Consider the following 17560-nt stretch of genomic DNA (forward strand, 5'->3'; position numbering starts at 1 on the left):
CTCACTTGCCTCTTTGAAAAACCATCTAGGTCAATGGCTGAAGGCACCGGGTGGGGTAGCAGCAGCAGCAGTAGTAGTAATAATAACAACATATTATTTATACCCCGCCCATCTGGCTAGGTTTCCCCAGCCACTCTGGGCGGCTTCCAACAAAATATTTAAATAAAATAGTCCGTCAAACATTAGAAGCTTCCCTAAACAGGGCTGCCTTCAGATGTCTTTTTAAAGAGAAGATAGCTGCTTATTTCCTTGACATCTGGTGGGAGGGCATTCCACAGGGCGGGTGCCACCACCGAGAAGGCCCTCTGCCTGGTTCCCTGTAACTTGGCCTCTCGCAGTGAGGGAACCGGCAGAAGGCCCTCAGCGCTGGACCTCAGTGTCCGGGCAGAACGATGGGGGTGGAGACGCTCCTTCAAGTATACTGGACAGAGGCCGTTTAGGACTTTAAAGCTCAGCACCCACACTTTGAATTGTGCTCGGAAATGTACTGGGAGCCAATGTAGGCTCCATGCCCTCCCAGAGGCAACTACCTGGCCACTTTGGCCCAGGTGGGCACATCACACGCGCAACCCACAGGCAAAGAGGCAACGACCGACCAGGAGAGGAGCTGCTTAGCTGTGTCATTTTTATTCCAGACATTTAGAAGTGTTACATAAAGTGTCACGGTCAATCAATCTATTGAGGAAGTTAAAAAGACACTGTGCATACTTCCAAGTGGATTGGCATCGACAGAGGTATCTGCGCTCAGACAGTCAGGTGATCGTAGTCGCTGGAAGACGAAGTGAGTTCAGAGAAGGACAAGGAGCAGCCTCTTCACCCTCAGCCTCCTCCAAGTTACAATTTGCAGTTTGAGAGAGCAATAAGGTGCATTCAAACCTAGGTGCCGAGGACCACCTAAGGCCCCCCAGAAGGTGCCGAGGCCCAGGGAGGCTCAGGCCCTGGGCGCAAGTGCTGCCCTGAACTCTGACCACAGCCCCTGCCTGGCCAGCCAAGCCTACTGGGAGCTGCAGTCCGGAGCCCAGCCAGGCCCACGGTGTGCCCCTTCTGACGGAGGTGGGACCTGCCGGGCTGCTCTGTTTGATGGCTGGGCTCCTGCAAGAGCCGTGGTCCTCTCCTGCACATGAGCTGTCAGCACCCATGCGCCATGTTCCTGAGAACATTGTGGCCAGGAATGGGCAATGCAGGAAAAGGGCCACAAGCCAAGGGGGTGGGGGTGTTTGAGATGCTCCCACTCCCAAGCCCTCTGGCATACGGCTTCATGATGAGCTCCAGGAAAAGAATTCAATGGGTGGGAAACCAAGGAAGAGCTTGTCCCTCCCCCCCACCCCCGATTCTGGATCCGTGGCTCCTGCGTAACCCTGAGATTAGTGGACCTTTGGGGGGCAGTCAGAACTTACACAGGCATTCCGGGGCTGCCTCTTGGCTCCCCTTTACATGCAATCCCATGATAAATGGGTTTTTGTTTCCTTCAAATGAAAAGGTTACATTTTGGTTCCATGCCAAATGATACCTGAATGGGACACGGAAAGGGATTCTTCCGGAAGGAGGCGAGAGCTGCTGCGTCCAAGGCCCCAGGTGCATATTCACAAGGCCCCCCCCCCGCCACTGCCCAAATACACTTCCATAGCAGAAGGGGGCGCACATGATGCTCAGCACCATTCCTGCAGGCTGGCCTCCCCCCCACCCTTGGGCTCCCCTGCAAGATGCCAGAAGTCAGCCCTGGGGAGCCTGGCCGGGGCCTCCCCCCAGGGCTGTGTGGACTGACCAAGGTGGAGGATGGAGCCCTGGGCAAAGGACTCCCCCAGAGGGGGCAGGCAGGCATATATTCTGGCTGGGGAGAGGGCTGGCTTCTCTGCACACATCCTGCCCACACACAGCCTCTGGAGAGAACAGGCCAACCTCCCCTCACCCAATGGTGGGGGGCCTTTGTGGGAGGGACTGTGGGCAAGAGGGGAAGCCTCTCCCCACAGATCTCCTCCTGGACGTGGATAATAGAATCAAGGAGCAGTAGAGTTGTGGTGGGTTTGTCGCAAGGGCCATCCAGTCTCCCCCGAAGGAGAGTCCACCATCTTCCAAGGTGGGTCTGCTCCACTGTTGACCGGCTTTTACCGTCAGAAAGTTATTCCTACTGCTTAGTTGGACCCTCCTTTCATAGCATCATAGAGTTGAGGGGACCCCAAAGGTCCTCTAGTCTAACCCCTGCAATGCAGGAATCTCGGCAAAAGCATCCCTGGCAGGTGGCCCCCCAACCTCTGCTTAAAGAGGCTGCCTCCTTCTGAGGGAGCCTGTCCCCTAGTCAAACAGCTCTTGCCCTCAGAAAGTTCTTCAAGGTGTTTAGTCGGAATCTCCTTCCTTGCCATTTGGCAAATCTAACTCACTTAAGCTGGAATGGCAAAGGTTTTGGGGACACCCCGGAGACCCTCGCAGGCCTCTCCTCCTCCTCCTCCTCCTTCACCCAACACCCAAGCCTTTGCCGCCTCTGCCTGCTGCAATGCCGTCCTCATTATTTCTTAATTAACATACCCAAGAAATCAATTAGCTGCTCGGTTCTAATTAAAAGCTAAGAGGGATGATCATCTCATTATTACGGGCTGTGGAGGTGAGCAACCCACCCTGGCGGGGGCTCCTCCCCCGTCTCCCCAATTATGGGAAATGATAAAACACCAAACGCCGCCGACGCCGTCCCAAGATCTCAGGCTCCCCTTTGTACCTTTGGGGAGGCGGAAAAATTAATTAGCCTTTAGGCGGACGGCTGTGGGCTTTTGCTCAGGCTTCGCTTGGTGCCCCGGCGGAGGGAAGCGGACGTTTGCTTGCTCTCCAGGAGGGAAGGGGGAGTGAAACAGCCCTTGCTCCCGGCCCATGAACGCAGGAAGGGGGCCAGAGGAGGCAGGATCAGGGCCTCCCATGGCCAAGGGGTCCAGCAGGGGAAAGGGGGCTACTCGACAGCAGAAAACGCTTGTCAGGAAGGGGTCCCTTCCCACGAGAGCCGTGGGATTCACAGGTGCCCCTTTCAAGAAGAGCCTGAGACTTCGCCATTCGGGTGGGTGGGAGACAGGAAGGGACTGTGTCGCTCAGCGGCAGAGCCCCTGCCTGGCATGCAGAAGGCCCTGGGTTCAATCCCTCTGCCAGTCAGTGCAGAGCAGGCAACTCTGAGCTCAAGGGACCAACGGCCTCATTCAGTGGAAGGCAGATCCCTCTGATCCTAGGGGAGTTCAAGGCCTCCCTCCTGACAGCCCCCCATGGAGGCAGGCTGGGAGGGCAGCAGGGGATTTGCCTAGGACAAAAACCTACGTATCTGTGATGCCTGCATTGCAGGGGGCTGGACTAGATGTCCCCTGGGGTCCCTTCCAACTCCACCGTTCTAGGATTTCCTGCATTTCAACCTGTTGAGATTTCAAAGCATATTAACATCTGGCTCAGGCCTTCCAAAACGGGTGCTCCTACCTCCTGGGGCAGTGGGATGCCTTGGGGGGGGGTGCTAAAAGGTAAGGGGGGCAGAATGGGGGCACTGGAGGTGTGAATGATTATGAGGCTTCGAAAAGCTGGTATCACTGGATCAAGTTCATTTGCTTTGCTGAATTAATTAAACTAAGTAGTTTTAATTAGATTTTGAATAAATGTGCAGCTAATTGCAATTGTTTTGAATTTTACGGTGTTATGAAGGAGCCTAAGAGAGCCTGCAGGATCAGGCCAAAGGCCTGCCTAGTCTAGCCTCCTGCTCTCACAGTGGCCAAACCCAGAGGCAGGATTCTCTGCTGCCGCAGGCTCAGGGGTCTTCAGACCTGCAGACATCCACAGGAAAGGGTAGCCTACTCTTTGTAAACGTGAGCTATTTTGAGGATCTGTGCGCCATCCTCTGCATGACTCACAACCCACACCCCTCTTTTGGTCACCTGAGACTGAGGCTCCCTGAAATGGCTGGCATCTCTGACGAAAGGCGGCTGCTTCCCCAGCCTGTCCTGGAAGCCAAGCAATCTGACCCTCTTAATGCTTTTGGAACAAGGAATCCCAAAGAGACCCCCGGATTCGTTCCACTCCCAGACTAGTGCCTCGTGGAGACATAGAGAGTCACAGGGTTGCAGAGTTGGAAGGGATCGTCAGGGCCACCTGCCCCAACCCCAGAGAGGGGTTGTGGGTGCCCCTTCATCCTTCCTCCTAGGAACCAGGCTTGGGGTTCAAACTTCAAGGAATCTAGGAAGAGCGAGGGAATTGGCTGCACAGCAGCAGAGGAGGTCCCTGGCAGGGGTTGGGTGACCTGTGCCCCTCTCCAGCGGTGTGTGGGGGGGGAGTTCCCCAGGCAACCGCTCAGCACACCGTGTGTGCGCACCCACTGAACTCCCATCTCAGTGTCTGTCTGGCTGTGTGCGCTGCCTCTTCCATGGTGGAAAATCTAATACAGTGGTACCTCGGGATGTGAACGGGATCTGTTCCAGAGCCCTGTTGGCATCCTGAATAGAACGTAAGGCGCGATGGCGCATCTGCGCGTGTCGCATTTTGCCGCTTCCGCGAATGCGTGTGACGTCATTTTGAGCGTCTGCGCATGCGCAAGCAGTGAAACCCGGAAGTAATGTGCTGCGTTACATCCGGGTTGCCGCGGAGTGCAACCCGAAAGCGCTCAACCTGAATCACATTCAACCTGAGGTATGACTGTACAGTGGTACCTCGGGTTACAGACGCTTCAGGTTACAGAATCCGCTAACCCAGAAATAGTACCTCGGGTTAAGAACAGCTTCAGGTTAAGAACGCACCTCCAGAATGAATTAAGTTCTTAACCCGAGGTACCACTGTATATTCCTCTTCCTGTAATGCAGAGTCCTGAAGGAGAGCAGCAAGAGCATCAGTCCTTCCTTCCTTCCACTTCCTTGCACACAAACATTTCCTCCCTGCTTCCCTACCCTTTCCAGGGGTCAAAACAGGCCCCACAGCTGAATGAAAAGCACCAGGAGGGGCAGACCCCTCCACCGCTTGCGGCAGACTGGCACCCCTGTGCCTGGGGTCACAAGGTTCTCTCTGGTGGCTCAAATCTATGGAGCGCTGCCAATGGAAACCCTGGGCATAGTTCCGCCACATTAGAATCATAGAATTGTAGAATTGGGAGGGACCTCAAGGCTCATCTAGTCCAACCCCCTGCAATGCAGGAATCTCAGAACCCCTGCTTAAAAACCTCCAAGGAAGGAGCGTCCAAGGGAGCTGTTCCACTGTCAAACAATGCTCACCTCCAGAAAGTTCTTCACGAGGGTTATTATTGCAACCGAGTTTGTTTCCTTCTCCAGCAGAGAACCCCGTTTGAAGTTTGCCTCCTCCCCTGGGCCACGCAGTGACCCTCCCCGCTGATGGCTGCTACCTACCCTTCCCTCCCTCTTGCCTCTGGAATAACATCTGCCCTGCCTTCCCCCCTGCCTCTCTCCCTTTATGGCACTGCACGGGGCACCTGGGGCTGAAGCAGCAGGAGGAGCAGGGAGGCCCCCAAGCACCTCCACCGCTGCCAAGTGGGGAAGAAGGCTGGGGGAGCTCATTGTGTAGGCAGAGCCCTGCACGATGGCAGCGCATTGGGCACCCAAGAGACCGGGCAGGGAGTTGGCAGCCAGCCGGAAAGCTCCCCCCATTCCACGATGGGGAGTGTGCAACCTGCAAACAGTGCTTTTTGCTACCTCCTGCCAGAGGGTGAGAAGAGGCCACGATCCGTGGAGACCCACCACAGGAGCTTCACACATTTCCACCAGCCAAGTGACGGCTGCAATTAGAGCAGGGCAAATTTAACTTGTGAGCTCGCCCACTGGAGAGAGATATATATGTGGTGGAGTGTGGCGGCAGTCCTCAGGCCAGTGGGGGACGGGTGGGTGGGGGACGTGGGTGCTGCATGTCGGCTACGACCTTGGCTGTGTTATTTGTTTAGAATCAAAGCAAGTGCTGCGGATCTAAGATTGATTCTGTGCACATCGACTGGTGCAAGAGTGACACTGAATCGAAAGAGTACGATTATCAAGACGCCCTACCTACCTAATTCTTCTAAGTCATGCGCCGGGGGCTGAATGCTGTGCAGAACTGAACGGAGCTGGGGAGGCTGAGCTCCTCAGGCTGGGAAGCGAAAGTGCCGTGGAGAAGAGAGGCCGACATTCGCACGGGAGCCGAGCGGAGCCACGGAAAGGGGCCACGACAATCCCCTCCGCTGCATGTTCAGGATTTTGGCTCTCGGCTCCTTCCCTCCCTCCCTGGCGCTCCTTCCTTTGTGCTGTTACTGTCGCTAATTTAAAACTTTAAATATTAATCTTTCCGACCGACGTGAGACACCCGGTCTCTGAGAGTGTTAATTTACGCTCGGCTCTTGGCGGTGGGAAGATGCTACGAGGTCCTCCAGCTCTTTCCTTCTATTGTCTTAGTCACCCTCCCTTCCTCCTCCTCCTCCCCCCCCCCGTAGTCTTCCTCGCTCTCCTTTCCACGCCTCTCCGTCTCCCAGGCCCGGCAGCTCCGCTTCCGCTTACAACCCTTTGTTGTAGACCAGGGTCTCGCTGGTGGTGGCCCGGGCGATTTCGGGCTCCAGGCGCGACGTCTCAATCTGCCAAAGGGGGAGGGAGAAAAAACACAGGCAGGTCAGGAGAAGCAGATCAGCGAGAGGCTGCTGGATGAGGCCAAGGCCCTCCATCCAGCCCAGCATCCTGTTCTCACAGTGGCCAACAAGAACGCAGAATTGTAGAGTTGTAAGGGCCCCCGAGGGTCATCCAGTCCAACCCCCTGCAAGGCAGAAATCACAAGTGAAGCATCCATGACAGATGGCCATCTGACCTCTGCTTAAAAACCTCCAAGGAAGGAGACCCCCCCACTTCCCCCCCCCACTGTTCAATGGCTCTTAATGTTGGAAATTTTTTCCTGATGTTGAGTCGGAATCTCCTTCCTTGTAACTGGCCACAGAAGCCTGTGGGGATCCTGCTGTCGGAATCTGCATTCGACCGACCGACTCTTCTGGAATCGCCCTCCGAAGATAATTAACGACCTGAGCCTTTGATAAGGCTCCAGGCACGTTCCCCATTCCGCAGAGTATCCAGCACAGGGAAGAGACGAGACGTTTGAGCTACATTGCTAGGTTTTATTGCTAACTACGCAGACAGAAAAGAAAATACATCCTCTCTCTGTGAGAACAGAGAGCAACTGAAAAACAAAGGATCAGGAAACCAGTAACGTCACCTCCGTGAGACTTCCAACAGCCTGGAATCTCTGGAATGCAAAACAGAGTCTTGTGACTCCAGCACTGCACAGTGGCAACACACCTGCAACTGGGACCTGATCGCAAGAGCCTTCTCCGTCCCATGGCTTCCAGAAATGGCATTTGGAAGCACGGCTACCTCCAGCCATGGGGCAGGGCAGAGCCATTGGGGAGGAGGGCTGCCAGGTGTGGCAGAGACCCAAGTGACGTCAACCAGGTGTTGGGCATTTATAGTGCCGCCAGTCCCATGGTCCCCTCTCTCCCAACAGAGACAAGGAAGGAGGGGAGCTGAATACAGTATGGCTGCCCAGCAACTGTAAATCTGTTGCTGCCTCCACCTCCACCTCCTCCTTCTCAGCTGCCTGCCCTGTGTCTGCAGTGCTTTCTGCCTCTTCTTCCTCTCTCTCACTCAAGCCTGTTGCTTGTTCAGCACCCAACCATTCTGCCCTGCTTCCTCCTCTGGCCTGTCCTCCGTGTCCCAGCACCACCCCCTTGGCTCTGAGCCTTCCTCTTCTGAGGCTTCCCTCGCGGGTTCCCTGGCTGGAACCTCCCAGCATTCCTCCTCATCCGAGAGGCCAGCCCAACATTTAAATGAGTAGATGGAGACAGGCATTCGAGACGCGTGGAAGTCAGGATGTCAAGCAACCCTCAGCTCCTTGGCAAATTCAGGGCAAGCAAGGGAACAACAACTCTCACTCCAAGGTTGGCAGAGGAGACCAGAAGTGGGCACATCAACCCTCAAGCGAGGAACACGAGAGGCAAGAACAACTTAGACATCATTGACTCTGCAGTGAAAAAGGCCCCGCCAGTTGCAGGCAAACTAATTACCCAGCAATTGTCTAGGAGCAGATGGCCCATTTGAACCTCCCATCTGGGACTATCAGCAGGCTGTCCCCGAGACCCAGAATACAGCAGAGCCCCTTGCAAGACAGCAGCTCCTCGGCAAATAACACAAGGAGGCAGCTGCGCATGACTGGGCCTCCTCTGTCACCTCCCCGGATGCCAAAAGGACCCCTTCCCCTGGCCTGGCACCAAACGCCACTCTGCACAGACCACTGTCTTGGTTTGGCTGAGTTCTGGGGGGTGACATGAGAGGTTTGGACAGTGGTATTTGTCTCAGAGACCCTCCAACAATGGAGCATCGGAAGGGCACAACAGAGGAGGATGCTGAGCCAAGAGAAGATGATCAAGTGTAGGTCAAACTGGCAGCATTCCAGGTTTTTTTAAAAAAGAAAATCTCCAAAAACAAGGTGTGGAGGGATCTGTAGAACCTCTGAGAGCAGGATGATAAACCATGGGATTAAATTACAAGAAGGTCAAAGCATCGGAGCAGATTCACAATGAATCATCCAGTCAGATAGAGTAGCATTCTTTGTTGAGAGGTGGAGAAAGAAAATTGGGAGAAGCGCCCCGCCCTCCTGTGCTTTGCACTGAAATATCTGGGTTTTTTAATATGTGCATCTCACTCTCCCCACTTTTAAATTTGTCCCCCCACCCCTGGGCGGTGGACACGCCCGCCCAGGTTCTCCATATCCCCCTTTCCATTCTGTCAACCTTCTTGACCAAGTGGTAGCCAAACGAACCTCAGGGTTCCAAGAGTGTTCTTAATGCGCCTGGGATGCAGTGCACCTGCTAATTTGGCCCTTTGAGACCATGCCCACAGGTGTGTCAGCCAGGTGAAGAGGGGGCATCCCTTTCCTTCCCGTTCGGGTGGGAGGTGGTCTGCAAAAATACCCAGGAAAACAATGCCCTGTATTTGAACTTCTTGGAGAACCGTTCTCAAAAACTGCATCAATGCTGCCTCCACAGCAGGGCGAAGACATCGCAGGGGTCTCTTCCCCAACACGCTCTGAGCGCTCCCTCTCTCCCTCCCTCCCTCCCTCCCTCCCTCCCTCCCTCCCTCCCTCCTTCTCTCTCCATCTCTGCAAATTATTCTCTCTCTGTTTTCCAAGTGCTTCTCAAGGATCTATAAAAACGCCACACACCTCTTGTTATCTGGCGGAATCTCACCCTCCTGTCCTGCAGCACGTCACTCAAAAAACGATTCACTTGCACTTTTATCTTGCGACCACACATTTTATGTAGCTTATAAGTTCAATTTAATACATCGGAAGTCCTGTATGTTGGCTCCGGCGCCGAGCCTGACACAATACTAGGAACCTAACATGGGAAAACCTAAATGCTTTTGAAAATGTTTAACCTAGTTAGACAAATTAGCAAAAAATTGTGCAAAACAATTTAGGTATTTAAAATATTCAATGTTTTTAAAAACTGGAAAAACTGTTCTTAGCTTTCAGCTGCAGAAACCCAACAAAATATAACATCCAAGCAGTCTTAACATGAGGTGCAACATAACCCTTCAGCAAAGCTGTTAAACAGTTCCCGGTGCATCCTGGGAAATAGCACTTCATTTATTCAAATGCACATATGTCAGGTTTTTGCACCATATGTCATTCCAAGCTATTTACAGTAATAATTAAATCTTAATCAACGTTTAACCTCTGTAAAATGTTTGAAGGGATCTAATCACCCTTCAGTCTGCACTAATGAAGGAGAAATATATAAACATAAAAAGAAAATGATGCGCACCAGAAAGAAGAGTAATTGCAAAATTGTATTTCTTTTAAATATAATCAGCAAGTTATGTAAAGGAAGCCAACGGGTATTTTAAGTGAAGACATCTTGGGTGTCAGAGGTGTGAGTAGCTAATTTTGTACTGCTATCCATAACAGATGTAGCATATTTTCTCTTAGAGCCGTTATTAGCAACTTCACCATTTCATTTCTTACTGGAACACAAAGCAGAACATGGAAAGATCTTGAGAGGTACAAGGGAGGAACGAGGAAGCAGCTCCAGATGCCGCCAAGATCCCCTCTGGGGGCAGCTGGAAGGTGCAGCTCCTTCTCCAATCTGCCAGGAAGAAGCTCAGAGGCCAAGTGGCTGGGCTGGGGCTTCTGTGACATTGCCCAGGGCCTCCGGGGCAGGGACCTGGCATCCTGGCTGGAAAGACCCACGGGCAGGAGGGTCCAGGGCCAAGGTGGCAGGCAGAGGGAGACCCAACCGGCTCCCTTTGACAGGTATTGTCCACACCAGCAGCTCTCCAGGGTGGCCAGGGATGGTGGGAGTGCCTGTCCAAGGACTTCTGGACTCCTTAAGCCCCATCAGAAAGCGGGTTCATCTACCTGCCGGTGTCATCAGACGGGCACCATCTCCACAGGGGTTCAGCAGGGGCCTCTGGGGATGTGGAGGCAAGCAGGGCAGGCTGCGGGAGGAGGAGGAGAAAGATGCTGTGTTTGGGGTGGCTGCTTTGCCGCATGCACCCCATGCAAAGGTGGCCAGAGAGGCAGAGAGTGGGTGCTTTGTGCCTGGGCTTGATGCTCCACCTTTGGAGGTGGGCAGGCAGGTTCTCCGAAGGAGAAGGGACCAGGCTCCCTACCAGCAAGTGAAGGGGGGCGGCAATTCAACAGGGGCGGCTCTGGCTGCAGGGGCCCAAAGGAGAGAGCCAGCCAGGTTCAGGGGCAGTGGGGCGTGGGGAATCACCCACACTTGTGGTCCAGGAAGGGCCTGACTTGACAGCAGCCGGTCCTCTAAACAAGCTGGCTTTGGGGTCTCTTTCAGCCTCGGCACTCTGTGATGTCTGGGGCTGCCGGAGTCCAGAAGCAACAGCGGGGAGGGAGACTCCACAAGGGGAGGCAGCAAAGCTTCTGAGCACCAGTTCCTGGAAACTGAGTTGCTCTTGTCCTTGAGTCCTGCTTCCGGGTTTCCCAGATGGGGCCCCCTTGGCGGGGGGCACTGCGAGAACGGGATGCTGGACGAGATGAGCCATGTTCCTGTTTGCTCCCTCTCCTGCAACACCTGGCCTTCTGGTCACCATGGGAAAGGAGGCCAGTCGGAGAGGTCCCCCCCTCCTCATCTGCCAGGCTCAGAGATCTTTAAAGGGCAATTACCTGCTCCAGAGGGGACGGGGCCCCCTCATTTCTTCCTGCCTCGGCTTTGATCATCTCCCCGTGTTTGACATTTCGAAGCAGTGAATTTTGGAGGGATGAATGACGTTCCTTAGGAGCTTTCAGCCTCTCCACTTTCCCTCTGCAGCACGGATGGCGGGAGCTTCCCCCGTCTCGGTTTGCACAGCTGAGCATGAAAGTCCCACAGGTGCAAGGTGTTAAAAGGAAGGCGCTGAAGGGCTTAGCGGAGAGCCTGCCCTGAGCCACACAGAGCCTCTCCAAAGGGCGCGGCGGGGGCTGTGTCAGCACAACAAAGGCATCAGGAACCTGGACCAGATGCCTCCGCACATCAGCAAGGCCCAGCTGGGGCCGGGCTCACAGGACTTCTGCAAATCCCCAGAAGGGCTGTTTCACAGAACTGCAGAGTTGGAAGGGACTGTGAGGATCATCCACTCCAAGCTGCTGCAATGCAGGAATCTTTTTGCCCAACGCGGGGCTTGAACTCCCAACCCTGAGATTAATAATAATAACAATTTATTATTTATACCCCACCCATCTGGTTGGGTTTCCCCAGCCACTCTGGGTGGCTCCCAACTGAATATTAAAAACACAATACAGTACAGCATTAAACATTAAAAACTTCCCTAAACAGGGAAGGATCCTGCCTTCAGATGTCTTTTAAAAGTAAGGTAGTTGCTTATTGCCTTGACATTTGATGGGACATTTGATGGGAGGGCATTCCACAGGGCAGGCGCCACCACCGAGAAGGCCCTTTGCCTGGTTCCCTGTAACCTCACTTCTCACAGGAAGGGAACCGCCAGAAGGCCCTCGGCGCTGGACCTCAGTGTCTCTTGACTTAGGAAGGGCTTGGGATCGCTCAAAGAACAGCTTGTGGAACCTCGTCCGTTGCGGATTTTCTGAGCAAAGGCATCTCTTGGTCCTGCCTTGGATAAGAGTGTAGGGATAGCAGGTGACCAGGTAAAGCCTGGAAGCAGAACCAGAGAGCAGGAGCAGAACTCTCCTCCCTTGGGATCCACAGCAACTGGCACCTTGACAGAGGAGGGAGAAAACTAGCCATCACGGCCAGTAGCCACTGATGGCCTGATCCGCCATGACTCTGCCTCATCCTCTTCTAAAGCCATCCAAGTTGGTGGCCACCCCTGTTTAACTCTGCACTGCGTGAAGAAGGACTTTCTTCTGTCTGCCTTGAACATGGGTAGGCAAACTAAGGCCCGGGGATCGGATCCTGCCCAATCACCTTCTCAATCTGGCCCGTCAACAGTCCGGGAATCAGCGTGTTTTTACATGAGTAGAATGTGTGCTTTTCTTTAAAATGCATCTTGGGTTATTTGTGGGGCATAGGAATTCGTTCATATATTTTTTCCCAAAATATAGTCCGGCCCCCCACAAGGTCTGAGGGACAGAACCCCTGCTGAAAAAGTTTGCTGACCCCGGTCTTGAACCTTTCAACATTCAGCCCCATTGAATATCCACGAGTTCTAGTGCTATGAGAGAGGAAGAAAACCTTTTCTTTATCCACTTTTTCCAAACCACACATGGTTTTCGATACACCTCTATCGTGCTTCTCCTTATCCACCTTTTCTCTAAATGAAAAAGGCCCAAATGCCACAACCTTTCCTCACATGGGAGCTTCTCTACTCCCTCAATGGTTGCCCTTTTCCGGACCTTTTCCAGATCTGCAATGTCCTTTTTGCAGTGAGGTGCCCAGAACGAAGTCGCACCAAGCGTTTCCATCATGGCATTTGTGAAACTGCAGGAGGGGAGCGTTTCTGTTGCGTTCAGGTCCCGCTTATGGGTTTATCATTGCAGCATCTGTTGGCCACTGTGAGAACAGGCTAGATGGGCTCCTTTGGCCTCATCCAGCAGAGTTCTTCTTAGGTTCTCAAATGCTTCCCATCTCTGGGGCAGAGGATTCCAAGCTCGTGGCATGGCAAACACTGGACCAGAGACCCCTTCAAGATCCGTTCCAAAGAGTTTCGCTCAAAGTATCAAAACACATAATAGGCAGAGGACAGGTAAGGATGGTCAAAAGGAATAAATATCTTCCCTTCTGCAGGATTTGGAAAGTGGATCGAATCACTCAAAACGAGCCAGTGCCCCAATGTGCCCACCATATTCTGGCCCAGAAAAAACAACAACATTCAAAGGCTTGTCCAAGTAGGAGACTGTGGTTACTACTTTACACACCTTAAGTCAGGCATGTTTACTGCAGCTCAGTGGATGGCTAAGAGGAGGACCAAGCAGATGTAACACTCATTTGCACGTTGCAGGCAGACTGAATCAGGATGGCACTGCTAGCCTCCCCTCAAAGGTAATCTACTTGGCCAGAGCACTGCTAACAAACCCTAGCCAAGCACAACTCCTTTCCCACAAAGGCCTGGGGCATCCAAGGCTCCGCTGAAACAAGAATGGTTCTCTTCAGGCTCTCTGCACAAACCGAGGCCCAGCTCCCAGGAAGTGATAGCGGTTTCTGCTCCTTGCCATTCTTCCTATTTCCTTTCTCTTTTAAAAATACTGTATATATTTTTACTGACTTTCAAGATAAGAATTTCCCAGCTGCCATCAGAAATGCCATTCTCTCGGCCATCCAAGGCCCCCTCTGTGGCGTCCAGCAAAACGCAGGTATTCCCTCCATCCTTACGGAGGAATGTCAGTTTAACAGGGTTAATTACACAAGCGTAGCTGAAGCTTCCCTTGGAGACAAATGAATAACAGTGTTTTCTGAAAGTGCGGTTGTCTCCCAAAGTGTTGAAGGATGCAGAAGGTTGGGGAGGGGCAGAGAGAGTGGGGAGGAATAGCAACTTCCATCACTCACCTTTTGCAACATCAGCATCTCACACACACACACACACACACACACACACACCGGTTGCTGTGGCAGCGAGTGCCACAACCGACCGCGTCTGCAACAGAAATAAGGCAAGTAGCCCCCACCCCCCCCACACCTGGACAGCTCTTGGGAGGGGAATGACAGGAGCCAAGGTGGAGCTGCCTTTCTTAGTTCAAGTCCTCAACCCTCAGGGGCTGAGATGGAGCAAGACTCTCGCAGGCCAGTGAATAAAGAGATTCTCAGGTGAATGACTGGCCAATGCCATTTCAACAAATAGTTCTCTCTCTCTCTTAATAATAAAAAAATCCTGAATATTTGTCATCAGCATACATGGCCTTTTGCAGAGGAACCCAGGACAAGAAACCAAAAATCTGAGTCCCTGCCCCAAGGCAACTACATCAGGGCAAGAGGAAAGGTGCCTTGGGCACCTCGGGTGGGGTATAAATGCAAAAAACAAACTAAGATAAACTAAGAATGGCTGCTAGAGAGGAATAATAATAATAATAATAATAATAATAATAATAATAATAATAATAATAATATTTTATTATTTATACCCCGCCCATCTGGCTGCGTTTCCCCAGCCACTCTGGGTGGCTTCCAACAAAGTATTAAAATACAGTGGTCTGTTAAACATGAAAAGCTTCCCTAAACAGGGCTGCCTTCAGATGTCTTCTAAAAGTCTGGTAGTTGTTCTTCTCTTTGACATCTGGGGGGAGGGCGTTCCACAGGGCAGGTGCCACTACCGAGAAGGCCCTCTGCCTGGTTCCCTGGAACTTGGCTTCTCGCAGCAAGGGAACTGCCAGAAGGCCCTCGGAGCTGGACCTGTGTCTGGGCTGAATGATGGGGGTGGAGACGCTCCTTCAGGTATACAGGGCCTTTGAGGCTGTTTAGGGCTTTCAAGGTCAGCACCAACACTTTGAATTGTGCTCAGAAACGTCCTGGGAGCCAATGTAGATCTTTCAGGACCGGTGTTATGTGGTCTCGGCGGCCGCTCCCAGTCACCAGTCTAGCTGCCGCATTCTGGATTAGTTGTAGTTTCCTGGGGGTCAGGTGATGGCATCCCTGTGGCAAGCTGCCTGTAGCAGACGCACCTACCATCCCTGCTTCTCCCTCCCTGCCTCTTAGGGGGCTCCTACACCCAGGGACCCTGCCAGCCCCACACAGAGCCTAGAAACAACTACTCCTTCTTCAAGGCCTTACGGGGCAGGGCAGGCCCAGGGGTGGGCAAGACAGGGAGAGGCAGCCCCATGGCAGAGGAGGAGCAGGCCAGGCCCAAGCGGCTCTGCGGCAGCAGCGGGTCTTGAGGAGGGAAGCGGCAGATGGGGCTGCCTGATAGCCAGCCCCACTTCTCCTGCTTCCCCCAGCGCTGCTTGCTTGCCAAGCCAGCCTGCTGCTCCCACACTGGGCAGGAAGCCGTGTCGAGGAGCCCTGAGCCTCGGCTGAAAAGCGAGATGGAGGCGCAGCCTGGGGAGGGTCTTAATTGCTCTGGCTGTCGGGAACCACAGAACCAGTGCTATTCTTCTGGAAAAAGAGGCGCTGGAACTCACCCCTGTTTTCTTAGCACGGCAAGGGTGCCTGCCTGAGAGGGGCCAGAATGGAGTTTTTGTGAGTTTTGGCTGGGGGAAAAAGCCCTGCACAGAAAGACAGAATTCTAGAGTTGGAAGGGGCCCCGAGGGTCATCCAGTCCAACCCCCTGCAAGGCAGGAATCTCAGCTGAAGCATCCCTGACAGACGGCCACCCAACCTCAGCTTAAAAGCCTCCAGAGAAGGAGAGTCCACCACCTTCTGAGGGCGTCCATTCCACCGTTGAAGAAGTCTCACCATCAGACGGCTCTCCCGGATGTTTAGTCCAAAATACATTTCTTGTAATCAGTTTAACCCATTGGTTTGAGTCCTACCCTCTGGAGCAGCAGAAAGCAACCTTGCTCCCTCCTCCAGGTGACAGCTCTTTAGATATCTGGCCTTGGTTCTCGTATCTCCTCTTTTCCAGACTAAACATATCCAGCTCCTCCTAGCGTTCCACCTAAGGCCTGGTCTCTAGACCCTTCGTCCTCTTGGTCTCCCTCCTCTGCACACCTTCCAGCTTGTCAACATCCTTCTTAAACTGGGCTGCCCAGAACGGGACACATCCCTCCAGACGTGGTCTGACCAAGGCAGAGGAGATGTGCCATGACTTGATCTAGACAAACTATATCTCTTTGATGCAGCCTAGAATTGCATTAGGGTTTTTTTGCTGCTCAAAGCATGTGTGCAAGGGACACGGGTGGCGCTGTGAGTTAAACCACAGAGCCTAGGACTTGCCGATCAGAAGGTGGGCGGTTCGAATCCCCGCGACGGGGTGAGCTCCCGTTGCTCGGTCCCTGCTCCTGCCCACCTAGCAGTTCGAAAGCACATCAAAGTGTAAGTAGATAAACAGGTACCGCTCCGGCGGGAAGGCAAATGGCGTTTCCATGCGCTGCTCTGGTTTGCTAGAAGCGGCTTAGTCATGCTGGCCACATGACCTGGAAACTGTATGCCTGCTCTCTCAGCCAATAAAGCGAGATGAGTGCCGCAACCCCAGAGTCGGCCACGACTGGACCTAATGGTCAGGGGTCCCTTTACCTTTTACAAAGCATGTGCATTATGCCTTTTGCTCTGGGCCGGGGACCAAGCGCAGCCCCAGGCAGCAGAGATGACTGCCCAGACCAGCTGAGGTGATATTGCCCCTGCCCTTGGGACATCACTCTGCACATGGGCAGAGGCACAGCCCGCAACAGCAGTGGGAGTGAGCAAGTGTCTGAGCTGGATCCCAGAGAAGTAAGACAATGACTAGGTCTTTTTTCACTCAGCGGGGCAGGGAGCTGCAAGGCGGGCGGTGGCATAAACGCCCCCCCAGCCTGAGCACCTCTCCACCGCCCACCCCCTGCTCCAAAGTGCCTCCCTCCTGAGAGCAGCTTTCAAGCCTCTACAAGGTTGTTTGTTTTTTGTAGGACTCTTAATGGCTTAGAGGCACTAGGAAGTGAAGGCTCTGTGAAAGAGGAATGTTTTGATGCCCACCAGCACCCCACACACCTGGGGGGCGGGAGGGGCTGGTTAGCAGGGGCTTGCAATGCAGATAGTTTACATACTTGAAGCAAGGAGCTGAGAGAACAGGAGGAGGAGGAAACCGGATCCTGCTCAGATCCGGCCGCTGAACCCTCCTGAGCCACACAAGAGGGTTTCCCTCCCCTGTCCTGACCCCTTTGGCCTCCAGTTCCCCACCGGACGAGCCTCTATCTGCTTCAGAAGGGACGCCAACCCTGGGACCAGGCTCAGCGCTTAGGGTGGGGACTCGGCCTGGACTGAGCCTCTTGCAGAACCTGCTTGCCTTGTTTCAAAGGCCCGTCTCAAGGAGTCCAGAGGCACAGGGTGAAAAAGAGAGAGAGAGGGAAGTCTTCCCTTGCAGAGGCCATTGCAGGGTCTCCAAGGCTGGGAGGGGGGCTCTCGTTCCTCCCCCACCCCTGTCACTCCCAACTCCACAGATGGAAGGTTCCTCTGGCAACCCAGGGGGCTACAACGGTTGCCCTGACCCAGAGCTTCGCA

At 53.6% G+C, this 17560-nt stretch overlaps 1 protein-coding gene across 2 annotated transcripts in view; it reads right to left on the reverse strand.

The window, feature by feature from the left end:
- Positions 1–611: 611 nt before the first annotated feature.
- SFXN5 (sideroflexin 5) overlaps positions 612–17560 on the reverse strand; it is an 87662-nt gene continuing 70713 nt past the window's right edge. For both annotated transcript variants that reach the window (XM_083757167.1, XM_083757166.1), the window contains one exon: positions 612–6556. In XM_083757167.1, coding sequence (XP_083613293.1) covers positions 6479–6556 — 78 coding nt within the window. In that variant the 3' untranslated portion in view covers positions 612–6478. The remainder of the gene's footprint in view (positions 6557–17560) is intronic.

Source organism: Podarcis gaigeae (assembly GCF_964106915.1).
Source record: "Podarcis gaigeae genome assembly, chromosome: 9".
In the NCBI taxonomy this organism is placed as follows: Eukaryota; Metazoa; Chordata; class Lepidosauria; order Squamata; family Lacertidae; genus Podarcis; species Podarcis gaigeae.